Below are 14,423 nucleotides of genomic sequence, written 5' to 3' on the forward strand. Positions count from 1 at the left end.
GTATACAGAGAAGAGGTGATATGGATCTGACAGCTTTCATGCTTCCCCAAATCTTCACTTATACCCAGGTTGAATAACCCCTTCTCCTTAAAGCAATCCTCATTTTCTTTGGCCTCGTCATTCCCTAAGATCCTAGTAACTTTTTTTGTGAACCCTATTTTAATGTCCTTCCTAAAATGTGGTAACCAGAATTTAAAATTCCAAATATGGTCCTCCATGTCCTGGCCACCATGCTTCTGGTCCACCTCTGCAACCTTGCCAGATTTCTAATCATTTCAAAGCTGTGCCAGGTCTGCCCTGACACAAGAGGGGGCAATTGTCCATGATTCATTTTTGACGCCTAGAGATTTTTTTTTCCAAGTGCCTCAGCATAATAGGTGTGAGAAGTTGAAGGACTGTGGCTTTATGGTCCTCTTATGGTTGGGAGGCATTCCATGTATGAGATGCACGAGGCTTTCTACATAGCTACTCTTTAATAATTTCTTGAATGAATATGATAATGTTCTCATTTGAAACCACAGAGAGTCAGAGCTAAAAGAGACCATATCTAAAGATTCCAGGAGAAAGAGAGGCTAGGGTTTGGATGCAGATGGAAGCATACTTTTAAAAACTTTATTTTTCTTGTTTGTTTCTGGTCTGAGTTTTCTTTCACAACCTGACTAATATGGACATATGTTTTGCATTGACTGCACATGTGGTGGCATGGGAGGAAGAAAGAGAATTTGGAACTTAAAACTTTTTTAAATGTTAAAAATTGTTTTTACATGCAATTGGAAAAGATATTTTTTAAAAAATAAAGATCTCTGGAGAGGATAAAGAGATTTAGATGAGCCTTACCAAACTGTGTCTGAGTTTTTCCTGTAGAATTTAGACTATCAAATCTGTAAGATTCCTTTTTAGGATTCTAGCTATGACCAAGATCCTATGATCCATGTTCAAATTCTAGCTCTCTAGTTCACTGCTTCAGTCCTCAAACATGTATTAAGTTCACAGCAGGGGTAGAGAAGTAACCTAGATGCTAAAGGAGATAGGAACTTTAGTTATAAAATAATAGTTAGGACTGAAAAAGACATTTGAGATCATCTCATCTAAATCCTTCATTATATAGGTGAAGAAATTGAGGCCCAGGGAGCCCAAGTCACACACCTTAACTAGCAGGCAACAGCGCTTGACCTATCTAGTCAGAGAATAGACACATATACAGATAATTAAAATACACATTATACAAAAATGCATCAGTTACAAAGCAACATGTTCTGTGACATTCAAGGACCAGGAGAGCTCTCCTTGAGAACCTGGCATTGGAATTGGGTTTCATTAACTGTGTGACCTTGGGTTTAACATTGAACTTCATCTTTAATATGAAATTAATAATAGAACTTTATATCTCTTTGAGGCTTGCAAAACACCTTACAAATATCTCATTTAATCCTCACAACCACCCTGGGAAAGGGTTTCCATTTTACAAATGAGGAAACTGAGGCACAGAGAGAGACTGTTACTTGCCCAGTCACAAGGCTAGTATCTGAAGTTGAATTTGATTTTGTCACTTCCTGACATTAGGTCCAACGCCCTCAGTTTTGACACCTTGATGGATTATGTGATCACCAAAGGTCCAAACAACCCTCAAATTCTGAGGTCATTTGGCATAATCCACTCATTTTCTAGAGGAGGAAAACAGAAATCCAAAGAGAAGGGCTCTAGGTCACATCAAGGGAAGTAAGTCACTTAGGACCATGGTATTCACAAAAGGGGTGCGTTGCTCAACAACCACCTTTGTGGCCAAGCTGATGATGTCCCAGAGGGAGATGAGGGAAACCCAGGCTGACAAATACGTCTCTATTCTCCTTTTTCTGATGGTTTGTTGCCTTCTCTTGTTTTTACTTTCCCACAATCTCACAGGTTCATCCCCACTGGGTTCATTTCCAAGACTGTCTGCTGTCAATACTGTATTTCTCTAGGACAGCTTTCCCAGATTTCTCAATCTTTTTGAAATTGTGGCATTCCCTAGTTATTTTGAATTTGGGATGCCCTCTTTCCTCTTCTAGGGGCAGGGGGCAAACCACAGAACTGCATGGCATGTATTTACTGAATACTGGCCAATATTTTGCTTTAAAAACTTGACTTTCTCAACATTCTTAGCTAGATGATGGGCATCTGCTGGTCCGATGGGCTAGGTCCCCAAAGTAGGGGGAAACCTTATTTGAGGGATGGTGGGACTAAGTAGATAAGAAGCCTGTTCCTCATTTTTATTTTCATGACTCTACTCCAAAATCTCCCAGGTTTGAGATCTCCTCCAGGGAAGGAATCACTGCAGAGGGGCAATCTCTCTACTTCTTCAAAGAGTGGAGGTCATATTGTTTGAGGAGGCAATGGAGCCAAAACCACCTCCCCGATGCCACTATTTCTCTTCTCCATCTCTAATCCAAGACTTTCTTAAAACCATTCCCAAAGAGGGAAGGCTAGGTGGTGCAGTGGATAGAGCACCGGCCTTGGACTCAGGAGGACCCGAGTTCAAATCTGCCCTCAGACACTTGATAATGACCTAGCCTATGGCCTTGGGCAAGCCACTTAACCCCACTGCCTTGCAAAATCTAAAACAAAAACAAAACCATTCCCAAAGGAAGGAGATAGAGTTGGTCCTATTAGGGGATGTGGAAATTGTGAGCTGGGGCTGTGGGTCAGCAGAGTCCAGGCGTGAAGTTCACATAAAGGAGGCCTGGAAAGCAGAGGTGGTTGCCCAAGTTCGCCCAAGTCCTGGCCCCCCGCACATCAGGGGGCCCTGAGGAGGAAGGGGCATTCAGGAAGGTCTGCCAGAAAGGGGGACCCTGCCCAAGAGGGGGCTCGAGGCAAGGCCCGGGGGGGGAAGGGGGACGGGAACCTGGCCCAAGGACTGGAGGTGTCCGCGGCATCTCCTCCACGGCTGACCCCGTGACCCCACAGGCAGGGGCCCCCTCCGGGGGGGCCCCCCCGCACCTCTGCGGCCCCCACGGGCAGGGGGCCCCCCCGCACCTCTGCGGCCCCCACGGGCAGGGGGCCCCCCCGCACCTCTGCGGCCCCCACGGGCGGGGGCCCCCCAGCACCTCTGCGGCCCCCACGGGCGGGGGCCCCCAGCACCTCTGCGGCCCCCACGGGCAGGGGCCCCCCAGCACCTCTGCGGCCCCCTCCTGGGGGACCCCCGCACTCCTCCCCATTTCCCGTTTCCCGGGGCCCCGGGCCGGGCTGACGCTTCAGACACGTTTGTTGACCCGGCGATTATTACTACGGCAGGGCGCGGGGCCCCCCGCCCCCCCCCGGGCCCCCCCCCGCCCCCCCCCGGGCCCCCCGCCCCGGGGCGCACGTGCCGCGGCCTCCGCCAGCCCCCCGCCTTTGTGCCCCTCGGCCCCGCACGCAGCAGGCGCTGAATACGTGCCGGTTGCCCGGCCTGGCGCTCGGGGCGCCCCGGGGAGACAAAGACAAGGCCCGGGCCCCGCGCGCCCCCCGAGAACAATGCGGGGCGGACGGAGCCCCGAGCCGGCGCCGCGCCGGGAGCCCCGAGCCCGCGCCGCCCCCTCTCCGCCCGGGCCAATCCGGGCCCGCGGCCGCGGCCGGGCGGGGGCGCCCGGGGCTGATTGACGGCTCCCGGGGGGGGGGAGGCGTGGCCGTTGGAGCCGCCGGACGGTTGGGGAACCGGAACAATCGGGGGCCGAGAAGGAGCCGCTCGGGCCAATCAGCGGAGGAGAGGGGGGCGGAGGGGGCCGGGCTCGGGTCCCGGCGTTCGGGCTGTCGCGAGACGGAAGCCGCCGCCCCTCCCCCACGCCGCCTCCTTCCCGCTGCTCGGAAAGGAGCCCCGGGAGCCAGGAGCCTCGTCCTTATCCTTCCGCCGCCGCCGCCGCCGCCGCCGCCGTGGCCGCGCCGCGCCCGCCGCCGCCGCCCGTTCGCCGGTATCCGTCCGCGCCCGCCAGCCAAGGAGCGCCGGGAAGCAGGGCCGCGGCGCGAAGCCGGGCGGGGGGGGCGGAAGTCCCGGCCGGCCGAGATCCTTCCGCTCCATCCTCCGCCGGCGGCTGGCGCGCCCGTTGAGTGTCCCTCCACCGCGGCCCCGAGGGGAAGGAATCCTTCCGGCGGCGGAGCGGCCCCTCGAGCGGCGGCGGCGGCGGCGGCGCGGGCCCGGGAGGCGCCCAGGCTCGGAGGGCGGCGGCTCGGCGCCGCGGGGACCGCCGCCCGCCCCTGAGCAGCCGGAGCCCCAGGCATGGCCGGGCCGACCCCCGTGGGGGGCGCCCCGCAGTGACAGACCCTGCGGCGCGGGGGGAGATGGGGGCGGCCGCCTCCGGGCCGACGACGACGACGACGACGAGGAGCAGCCGCCGCCGCCAGCGCCGCGCACCGCCCGCCGCTGGGCACGGGCGGCGGGAAGGAGCCTCCCCGTGAGCGGGCAGCGGGAGGCCGCGCGCCGCCCCCGGCCCTGAGCGCCGCGGCCCCCGGGCCCGCCGGGCCCCCGACCCCGCCCAGCCGCCGCCGCCGCCGGCACCTGGCGGGGGGCCCCGCCGCGCTGCGCCCGCCCGCGCCGCCCCCCCCGGGCCCGGGCCGCAGCGCCTCGCAGCCGCCGCCGCCGCCGCCGCCGCCCGGCCGCTCCCCGCGCCACTCGGGCCCCGGCCCCCCGGCCGTGCGCGTGTCCCTGGCCCGCCTGCCCCCGGGCGCCCGGAGCGGCGGCGGCCCCGGCCAGGGCAGCATGGTGGAGAAGCGGTGCCCGCTGCAGAGGGACGGCGTGTACCGCTGGTTCTCGGAGCTGCCCTCCCCGCAGCGGGTGGAGTTCCTCTGCGGCCTGCTGGACCTGTGCATCCCGCTGGAGCTGCGCTTCCTGGGCTCGTGCCTGGAGGACCTGGCCCGCAAGGACTACCACTCGCTGCGGGACTCGGAGATCAAGGCCAACAACCCGGCCGACCTGGGCAGCCTGACCAACCTGACGGACGAGGTGGTGCGCAGCAAGCTGCTGGTGTCGCTGGCGCTGCTGGGCTCGGAGCAGCGCGAGGCGGCCGGGGTGCTGTACCGCACGCTCACGCACATCGACTCCATCATCCACAACTACGGGCTGCAGCTGAACGAGGGCCGCACGGGCGATGAGTTCCTGCTGCTCTTCACCATGGCCTCCAACCACCCGGCCTTCAGCTTCCACCAGAAGCAGGTGCTGCGCCAGGAGCTCACGCAGATCCAGAGCAGCCTGGGCGGCCACGGCGGCAAGGGCTCGCCGGGCCACGGCAGCCCGCTGCCCACCTGCCCGGCCTGCCACAAGGTGCGTGCGGCCGGCCGGCCGGGCCCCGGGCTTGGCTCTAGCTTAACGGGCTAGGCATTTCTGATGTGGTTTCTTAGGAAGAGTCGGTAAAAGATGGGGGACCCACGCTGTCACTTTGCCTTTTTTTTTTTTTACCCCAGACGTTAATATTTCTTTTTTTTTTTCGAGGCAGCAGTTTGTGTGTTCTGCGTTCTAAGTGGCCTAAGCCAAGATGAGCACGTTTCCACCGCTTTCTTTTGTGTCCCTTTGATACACAGACCCTTCTGGTGTTCAATCGGAAGGGTCTTGCTTTTTAAGGTAGAAAAAAACGCATAGAGGTCTTCTTATAAATTCGAGTTTTAATGTTATGGATGAGGTTATGTAAGTGCAAAATGCCTGTGGCATAGTCTCTCCTCCCTGTCCATTTTTACACCTAAAGAAGAAAGATGACTCTGGAAAGGAAAAGCCATGAGATAGGCTAGAAGCTCAGGAAACTCAGAAGCGGTTAAAAATCAGTGCTTCTTCACTGTTCATTCATCTGACTAAAAACCAAAAAAACCTTTGACCAGCATTTAACTGGCAAAGGTACAACAGTACCGTTCCATTCCTAGTGACTTAGTTGATCTTGCTCTTTTTTGTGATGTGAAGTAACTCCTGCTTTCCATCCAAATTATGGTCATGGTGAGGTTTAGTTTTTCTTAAAAGAAAAACTTCATAAAACACACGTATATATGTGTCTATCCAGCGTCTACCCCAATCTGATGTCACGTGTTTGAGCACTACAAACAAATGGAGAATGGCAAAACTGGGAGATTTTTGTCATAACCCATTTGGCTAAAGTCAAATAGATCAACTTGTTTGTGATGCAATGAACCTGTTTTATACGAGCTTTTATAGTCTCCGTTTATTTTGCTATTTTTTCTTAGAGAACTGACGCTGCTAGAGTTCTTGTAATTGGATAGCTTTGTATGCCTTTAAGACTTTAGGAGCTAAAATAAAAAAAAAAGATGGTAACAAAAGAACCTTGGAGCTGAGAATGGCCATCTCCTCTCTCTCTCTTCCCTCTTGGTCCCCCCCCCCAACTGCTTATCATTTCAAATAGGATGCCCCAATACAGGATATTGAAGTGTTAGAAAATGTCCATTTCTAAAAACAGTTACTTCTGTTTAACTGGCATTTCTTTTAACCTGGGGGGGGGGGAAGGAAATAGACAAATTCTAGTTGACCATCACAAAGAAAGGCCATCATTAAGTCATCTTGGTGTTTTGGGAGCCCAGCTTTATTTTTTAAAATATTTTAACATTTAAGTTCTCTGCCTCTTAATTCCTATTTCCACCTACCCTCCCCCCATCTCCAAACAAAATTATTTAGCTTCAGGATCATTGATCTTCTGATAACAGTTTGGAAGATGACATTTAAACATTTTGCCCTTTTGTTTTCCAAAACCTTGAAAATTTCCCCTGAAAACAGCATTAAATGCTTAGTTTGCATCCATTGTGAATTCATATTATTGGTAATATCATATTAAACTCCTAGGGGAACCATATCAAAGGCTTAAGTGTTTCTCTTCCAAAATGTTGGAGATATTAAAGAAATGTAGCTATAATTATTATTATTTAAGATTTTGATAGTGCTTTAAAATAGGTTTTGTTCTTAATTTAATAAATTAAAGGTATATTTGTTGACCTGACATTTGGGGCTCTTTTTGTTAAGGGGGAAAAAAAATAGGCACTTGCCCAAGGCAAGCAATAACTTATGTTTTGGTTAACCAATAAGCTAAAAAACCTGAGGTCTACCTCCATCTTCAAGAATAAAAATCTTTCATCTCTTGAGTATGAAATGAAATTTTACTTTCTTCATACTGAGTAGCCAAAAAGATTTGGTATCCCTTTTAAATTTGTTCTGAGATGTCAGTTAATAAAGACAAGATTGAGAAAGTAATCTCTTACCTCTTCTCCTGAAATTTTAATTTTTGAAAAATTCAAAGCCAATTTGTCCTGTACCAAGGTTTGCATATATCTGTACACCCTGAATTTATTTCCTTCCTATTCCTTTGTTTCCTGCTCTCGCTGGATGAATTAAATTCAGCAAACATGCAGAGAAAAGAAAAGTTGTACCATTATAGATGTATGTTATGTATTTTGCAGTTATTAAAACCTTGATTCTCCAACTTTTTTTCCTAGAAAACTTAGAATTTGTTATTTAGTGAGCCAACCATTGGTAACTATCAAAGAGCCTTTTTTGGGGGTCATTATTTTTTTAAAAAAACATAAAATTTATATCAAATAACAGATGATGCTGGGCTAGGCATTGTACAGAGCAATGTATTGAACTACCTTTATTCTCTCCCAAGAATTCATGCTTAACATGTAGACAGAATCAAAGTTCTAATTAGGTAATCTTAACCTGGAGTTCACCTTTCTCTTCAGGTCTTCTCAGGTCTGTGGATTGTTAAATTTCAGGAGGTCTGTGAACTTCAATAGCCAAAAAAAAATAACACCTTTGTTTTCACTAATCTCTAAAAAAAAAAAAAAGCATTATTCTGAAAAAGAGGTCCTAGCATCACCTATGTGTCAGGGGGTCCATAACATGAAAAAAAAAGTTTAAAGAACCTCTGACTCTACTCTAAGCCATCAGTTACAAGTTAAAGTGGTTCTCATGAGTCCAGGGTAGGTAGTATTTTTTTTTTTCTGTTTGGACTAGATTTTGAGTCCTATTGGCTAAGACACTTAGAATAAAAAGTTCTAAGCAGTAAGCACAGTGGAAATAAAGACTAAAATGTCTTGAGAATACAGTCTTTCAAATAGGCACTTGCCCAGGGCAAGCAATAACTTATGTTTTGGTTAACCAATAAGCTTTTTCAAGGCTGCTGAAAATCATTGCAGTCCAAAGGTGAAATATTGGGTAGTTGATCTTGTGGTTATTATCCAGTGAGGTATAAAGTGACTCCTTTTGATTCCCTGACCCTGATCCTAAATTCTTTTCTCTTGCCATTATAAGTATTTTGCCATTCTTTCTGAATAATGATAGCTCACATTTATATAATTTTGTTACATTGACAATCTTTACAACAGTCCCGTGATGCTAGGAGTGATTCAGGTTTCTGAAAAGAGACTGGAATTAGTGACAAGTTCAACTCAACTACAATTAGAATTCAGTCCCAAAGTCTGGTGCTCTCTTCATTGAGTATTTCTCTGACATTGTAGGGAATGTTAATAATGATTGAAGCATAGTTATGACTTTACAGGTATGTAGGAAGAAGAAGCTTTTGGAGGGCAGTAAGGGTTGTTATTTTTTTTTTTTTATTTTTTTCAAGGGAATGAGGTTAAGTGGTTTGCCCAAAGGCTACACAGCTAGGTAATTTTTAAGTGTCTGAGGTCAGATTTGCACTCAGGTACTCCTGACTACAGGGTCAGTACTCTATCCACTGCACCACCTAGCCACCCCAGGGGATTGTTATTTTTGAGGGGCTTCCCCCCCCCCCCTTTCTCTTTGTATGCTCAATGTCTGGCCATAGTACAAGACTCCCAGCTGACTATTCAGTGCTTATAGATTCATTTCCTAGTTACCCTTCTGAACAGTTAAGAACTTCTCTAATCATTAAGTTTTTGAGCAGACCAAGTTTAACCTTCCTTTGTAAAGAATACAAGTAGAATATTAGTTAGATGGCCCACTTTTTTTTTTAAGGTATAAAAGACTGTCATTCCTTTTATATTATAAAGTACACTGAAATAATTCTGAAGGGAGGATTAGTTTTCCTGAAATTGCAGTAAGATAACTTTTGTGATGGTTTTGACTATCTAACCTATTGATTTTCCAGTGCACTGATTATATTTTTAAATATTTTCATTAGAACCAATTGTTTGTTTTTTTCTATCTTGTATTTAAGAGTAGTAAAGAATACTGTTTCAGGAACTGATTTTGAGTCTTTTAAAATATTATATATATAAATGCATATAAAAAACGTTTTAAAATTTTTAACTGAAATCACAATATAATTGGAGAAAATACAAAGTTCATAAGTGTTTAAATTATTGGCAGTTGTTAGAGTTTAAAAAATGCTGATTATTCTTTGCTTAGGTACATGAAGACAGTATTTATCTTAATTTTAGATGAAATGTTTTGCATGTAGATGGCACTATTACAGAGAGATACCCAAACCATAGTAGATGGACCTACTTGCCTTGGATTCAGGACAAACTGGCCTCCAGTATCACCTCTGCTACATTCTGACTGTGTGACCCTAGGCAATTCACAGGTAACTTATGAATATTAGTTGAAAAATAGCTGCTGGCTTGTATTGATAGAGAGGGAAAGTTTATACTTGTAGATGCCTGGGGCATCAGAGGTTCCCACCCTAAACAGCTCAGTGGAGCATTTGTTAGATGATTATAGGAGTTTATGGCTATGTAACAGACTCTGGGGGAGGGTGACATGCTGGGAAGTCAAGTGCACTGTAGCCGGAGAGGTTAGAAAGGTTTCATCTAGGAGGTGTTTTAGCCGAGTTTTGGAGAAAACAGGATTCTGAGAAGTATTTTGTGAAAGAAAATTGTCGGAAAGGCTAGTCTTGCCTCTTGTCTTCCACCCCTCAGTTTAGATTGGATTTATTCTGTATTCTCTTGATGTTAGTTTTTCTGAAAGAATAAGCTGATTGAGGATAGGGACATTTTCATCTTTTGTCTTTTTATTCTCAGTGCCTAGAACATAGACAATAAATGAATAAATGTTGATTGATTTCTGCACAAAGTGCAGGAGGGAGAATAATGTCCAAAAGATGGGAAAGATAGATTGGGGTTGGGTTGTTGAATGATTTTAAAAATCTAATGGCAGTAAGGAGTGACCCTGAGTGACGGAGTTAAACCTGCATGTTAGGCATAATCACTTTAAAAAAAAAAAACAACTATGTGGAGGATTGATTTAGAGTGGAAAGACACTTTTGAGGCTGGACTACCAAATCAGAAGACAAGAAATGAAGAGAGTCTGAATCTGAAGTTGAGACTGTGAGAATGGAGAAAAGGGGACCAATGTGAGTGATAAAATAAAAACAATAAGATTTGGCAACTTAAGGGAAATGTGATGTGAGAAGAGTGAGAAGGTTGCACTAAGGTTGCAAACCTGGTTGACCAGAACAATGGTGGTGTCTTAAGAATTAGAATTTGAGGGGAAAGATAATAGTTTTGTTTTCAACTTGTTGAATTTTGAGATGCCTACAGAACATTGAGTTCAGAATATCTTCTCATAGGCCATTGCAGATGTGAGAATGGAACTTAGAAGAGAAACTAGGAATAGTGTCCTCTACAAAGAAGATATTGAAGACCATTATAAGGTCTCTAATCCATAGAGTGAAGAGCACAGTTTCTTAACCAAGATAAATTTTAAGGGACTGTGATCTTGGATGGGAAAAACTTATCTTTATATTCTACCAACCTCTAAATGAAATTTAGCATTTCCTGCAGTTTTGTAAATTCATTTTGAAAAGGGATCAGTAGGTTTTACCAGACTCACACAAAGGAGTCCATGATGCAAAAAAGAAAAAAGAAAAAGTTAAGAATCCTTGGTGTAGGGGAGAAGAGGACTCAGGGCAGAGCTTTGAGGTACACCTATAATTAGGTGATGTGGATGAAGAATCAGCAAAGGAAACTGAAAAGTTTGGGGGGATAGGAATCAGGAAGAAAGAAAACCAAGAAGGGAGCATGTAGAGAGGTCAGGAAGAATCACTATTAAGAAGAGCCTATCAAATTTGGCAGTTACAGACTCCTTGGCTAACTTTGGAGAGAGAGTAGTTTCAAATGAGCCAGATAGTGTGTGTTTTGAGAAGTAAGTGGAAGCAAACAGTAAGCATTTTCAAAAAGTTTGGCTGTGAAAGAAAGGTACTATAAGGATGATAACTTTAGTGAGGATTCTTTTTTTCTTTTCAGATTGTACAGACTTAAGCCTGGGGAGGAATGAGTAGAATAGGAGAGATTGAAGATTTAAGAGGCAGGTGTTGAGTGTGGGGGCATTCTACTGTGAAACACACTGGAGGGAATAGGATCTAGGATTGGCCTTGGCAAGGAAAAGGATTACCTTTTCTTTACAGCATGGAAAAGAGGAGAGAAACCCCTAAGGAGTTTTAATGTGCAGAGAAGCAAAGAAGAGGAAGCTGAGGTTAGACTAATCAGTCAGCAGCATGTATTAACTGCTTACTATGTACCATGCCCAATACTAAGCTTTGAAATCACATAGAAAGGTCAAGAATATCCCTGCCCTCACATTCTGATTTTCTCAGTGGAGAGTCAGTTGGAAGGAGGAGAGAGTGGTGCTGGAGGCTTGAGAATAACTTCAGAATCGCCTCTGTGGGGAGTAGAATAAGAAACAAATAAGGGGGAAAAGTACATGGACTGTCTCGCTGTGTGGGGACTCCTTTGGGATTGGATCTCTGGTAGAGAGATGCAAGTCATCCCTGTTGCATAATTTAGGAGTAGAGGAAGCAGATGGTGGGAATTATCCAGGGTTGGAGCTTGGTGAGGACATGGACAGGATGAAAGGGTAAGGGTAAGATGACAGTTTGAGTCAAACTGATTAACTCTAGGGATAATGGAAAGAAAGTTTAAGGACAATGACTGGGAGAATACTGAGGGGAAACCTTGGACTTTCTGGAAGGGATGAAGACTAGGTTCAAGGAAAAAGTATGAGGCAATAGAGCCATCATGGTGATCAAAGTGTTGATCCTATAGTCATTACTACTTGTGTGACATTGGACAAGTCATTCAACCTCTCTGGACATCAGTTTCTTTATTTGTAAAATGAATGGTTTGGTCCAGGTGACTTCTGAGATCTCTTCTAACTCTACCCAGCCTTACCTTCTGTTCTACACTGCCTTAAACATACCACACTGCTTCAAAGACATCTTGTGGATGACCCCTTGGCCTCTTGAAACTCAGCATATCTAAGACAGAACCAAGTAGCTTCCCCCCATCCCAAACCCTCTCCTGTAAGCTCCTGTTGGGTAGGCACACTGTAGACTCTTGTCTCTCACTGACTCTTCCTATACAGTCAAAGTCTGGATTGTGCCTCCAGTCTCTCTCAAAACATCCTCTTTGGCTGTGATAAGATCCTAATTAGTCATCTTATTTGTACTATCTTCTTTCTCCAGTCTAACCTCCAACAGGGGCCACCAAAATAAGCTTCCTAAGGCACAAGTCTAATCATGTTATGAAAAAACTTGGAGCAGTTCTTCTTTGCCTCTAAGAAAAAAATGAACACTGCTTCACTTGGAAAGTCCGTCAGCAATCTCTCTGCAACCCACCTTTCCAGCCTTATTTCATATTACTCCCCTCAGTTCGTTTTCCCAAAATCAGTTCTCCCTTTGCTTCTCTGCCTCTGCACGGGTCCCCACTGCCTTTGTGCCCGAGAGCCCCCTCCTCTTCAACTCCCTTAATCCTCCTATTTCTTTTAGGCAAAGCTCAATTTCCAGCTCCTTTGTGAAGCCTTCTCTGATTTCTCTCCCACCTCCCTGTCCTAACTACATCGTGGGTTTTTGTCTTTGCATTCTGAGAACCTAACATAATGCTTTTGCATATCTATATAGGAGACATTTAATGCTTTTGAACTAAAATATGATTTATGTGACTTCAATTCTCAATTTAATGTTTTAATTGATAGATAACTGCTTGTCCTTCATAGAGGCAGTTAATAAAATAAGACTGAGTCTTGGCAAAACAAATCCTGTTTGTCTGTTCTTTGATCTTTAAGGCCTGTGAATTCAGACAGACACTGAACCTGTAATTTACTGTCAGGGGAACTCCTAGGGGAGGAAACTCCAGGAACAACTTCAGATCTGCACCTTCTTTTTGACTTACATAGCCAGAGGCAAAACTTGAACCCAATTCTTTCTGATTTTGAGGTCCTGGAGCTAACAGAAATATCATTAATTTGTTTTCTAAATGTTAATAATGGATTATGGTTCTTTTGCACAGCACACACATTTGAGGGTTTTGGTTTGGGGGGATTTTTTTGTTTGGTTTTTTTTTTTGTTTCTAACTTGCTTAAATGTTTTATTTTTGGCTTTATTTTTTGTAAAGTGTGCATGTCACAAATACGACTGTTAAAATCTTAAGTGTTAAAGAAATAATAAAGAAATTAACTCCTTTTTTATAGTGAAAATGCTAAAGGAGATGCTGGAAGGGACATGAGCCAACGAAATTATTTATTCATAGGTTGTGACTGGTTATTGTTCATAGTATTTTATATCAGAATTAAATGGAGGGGCGGCTAGGTGGCACAGTGGATAAAACACTGGCCCTGGAGTCAGGAGTACCTGGGTTCAAATCGGGTCTCAGACACTTAATAATTACCTAGCTGTGTGGCCTTGGGCAAGCCACTTAACCCAATTTGCCTTGCAAAAACCTTAAAAAAAAAAAGAATTAAATGGAAAGGGACTTGAATCATGTAAATTAATTTAGACTTAGTAAACATGTGCTCTCTACACTGTGCTAAGTGCTGGAGGTCCAATGAAAAGCAAAAGACAGCCCTTGTACTCAAGCAATTCACACCCCAATGGGGAAAGAGAAGTAATAAACAACTAAGAAAGAAGCAAACTTATATATAGGATAAAAATGGAATGAAGCACTAGAAGAAAGGTATTGGAATTGAGGAAAGACTTCCTATAAAGATATGATTCTAGCTGAGTCTTGAAAGAAGAAGCCAGGGAATGAAGCTGCAGAGATGAGGCAATATGGATGACATCCAGTTAAAATGTCCACAGTTGGGAAATGGAATGTCTTGTTTGAGAAAACAGTGGGAAATGGCCTGAAGAATAACATCAACAAAATGAAAAACCTGTTGTCTCTAGATCTCAGGTACTTACTGGAATTTAGTATATTTGGGTGTTTGTGATTGACAGAAAGAGATGGTCAGACAGTTATCACTTTGCCTGGGATATTCACCAGCTACATACCACTTCAGTAGTCCAGGTGTGAGGTGATAAAGACTAGTACTAAGAGATGCTAGCGTTGGAGGAGAGAAGGGGGGGGGTGAATTCAAAAGACAGACCTTCATTAATAGATTGGATATTATGTTCTGAGAGTGAATAATTGAGAATGCCTAGGTGACTGACTGGAAGAGGGGTGGTACCCTCAATAGTAACAGAGACATTAGGAGAGGTGGTGAGGGTTTTGGGGAAACAATGAGTTCA

General features: G+C 45.7%; 1 protein-coding gene and 1 long non-coding RNA gene across 12 annotated transcripts in view; one reads left to right on the forward strand and one right to left on the reverse strand.

Moving 5' to 3' along the window:
• The window catches only part of LOC141498474 (uncharacterized), a 97,622-nt gene that overhangs the window by 11,683 nt on the left and 71,516 nt on the right, over window positions 1–14,423 (reverse strand). The window lies entirely within an intron of this gene.
• The window catches only part of ZCCHC14 (zinc finger CCHC-type containing 14), a 127,880-nt gene continuing 118,066 nt past the window's right edge, over window positions 4,610–14,423 (forward strand). For 7 of the 9 annotated variants that reach the window (XR_012471645.1, XR_012471646.1, XM_074201597.1 and 4 more), the window contains exons 1-2: window positions 4,610–5,269; window positions 9,381–9,506. Coding sequence is in view for 7 of the 9 variants with exons in the window: in XM_074201597.1 (XP_074057698.1) it covers window positions 4,709–5,269; window positions 9,381–9,506 (687 nt within the window). In the remaining 2 variants the exon portion in view is untranslated. The remainder of the gene's footprint in view (window positions 5,270–9,380; window positions 9,507–14,423) is intronic. The other 2 variants (XM_074201607.1, XM_074201650.1) reach the window with 1 other exon arrangement.

This window comes from Macrotis lagotis, chromosome 1 (assembly GCF_037893015.1).
Source record: "Macrotis lagotis isolate mMagLag1 chromosome 1, bilby.v1.9.chrom.fasta, whole genome shotgun sequence".
Classification (NCBI taxonomy): domain Eukaryota; kingdom Metazoa; phylum Chordata; class Mammalia; order Peramelemorphia; family Peramelidae; genus Macrotis; species Macrotis lagotis.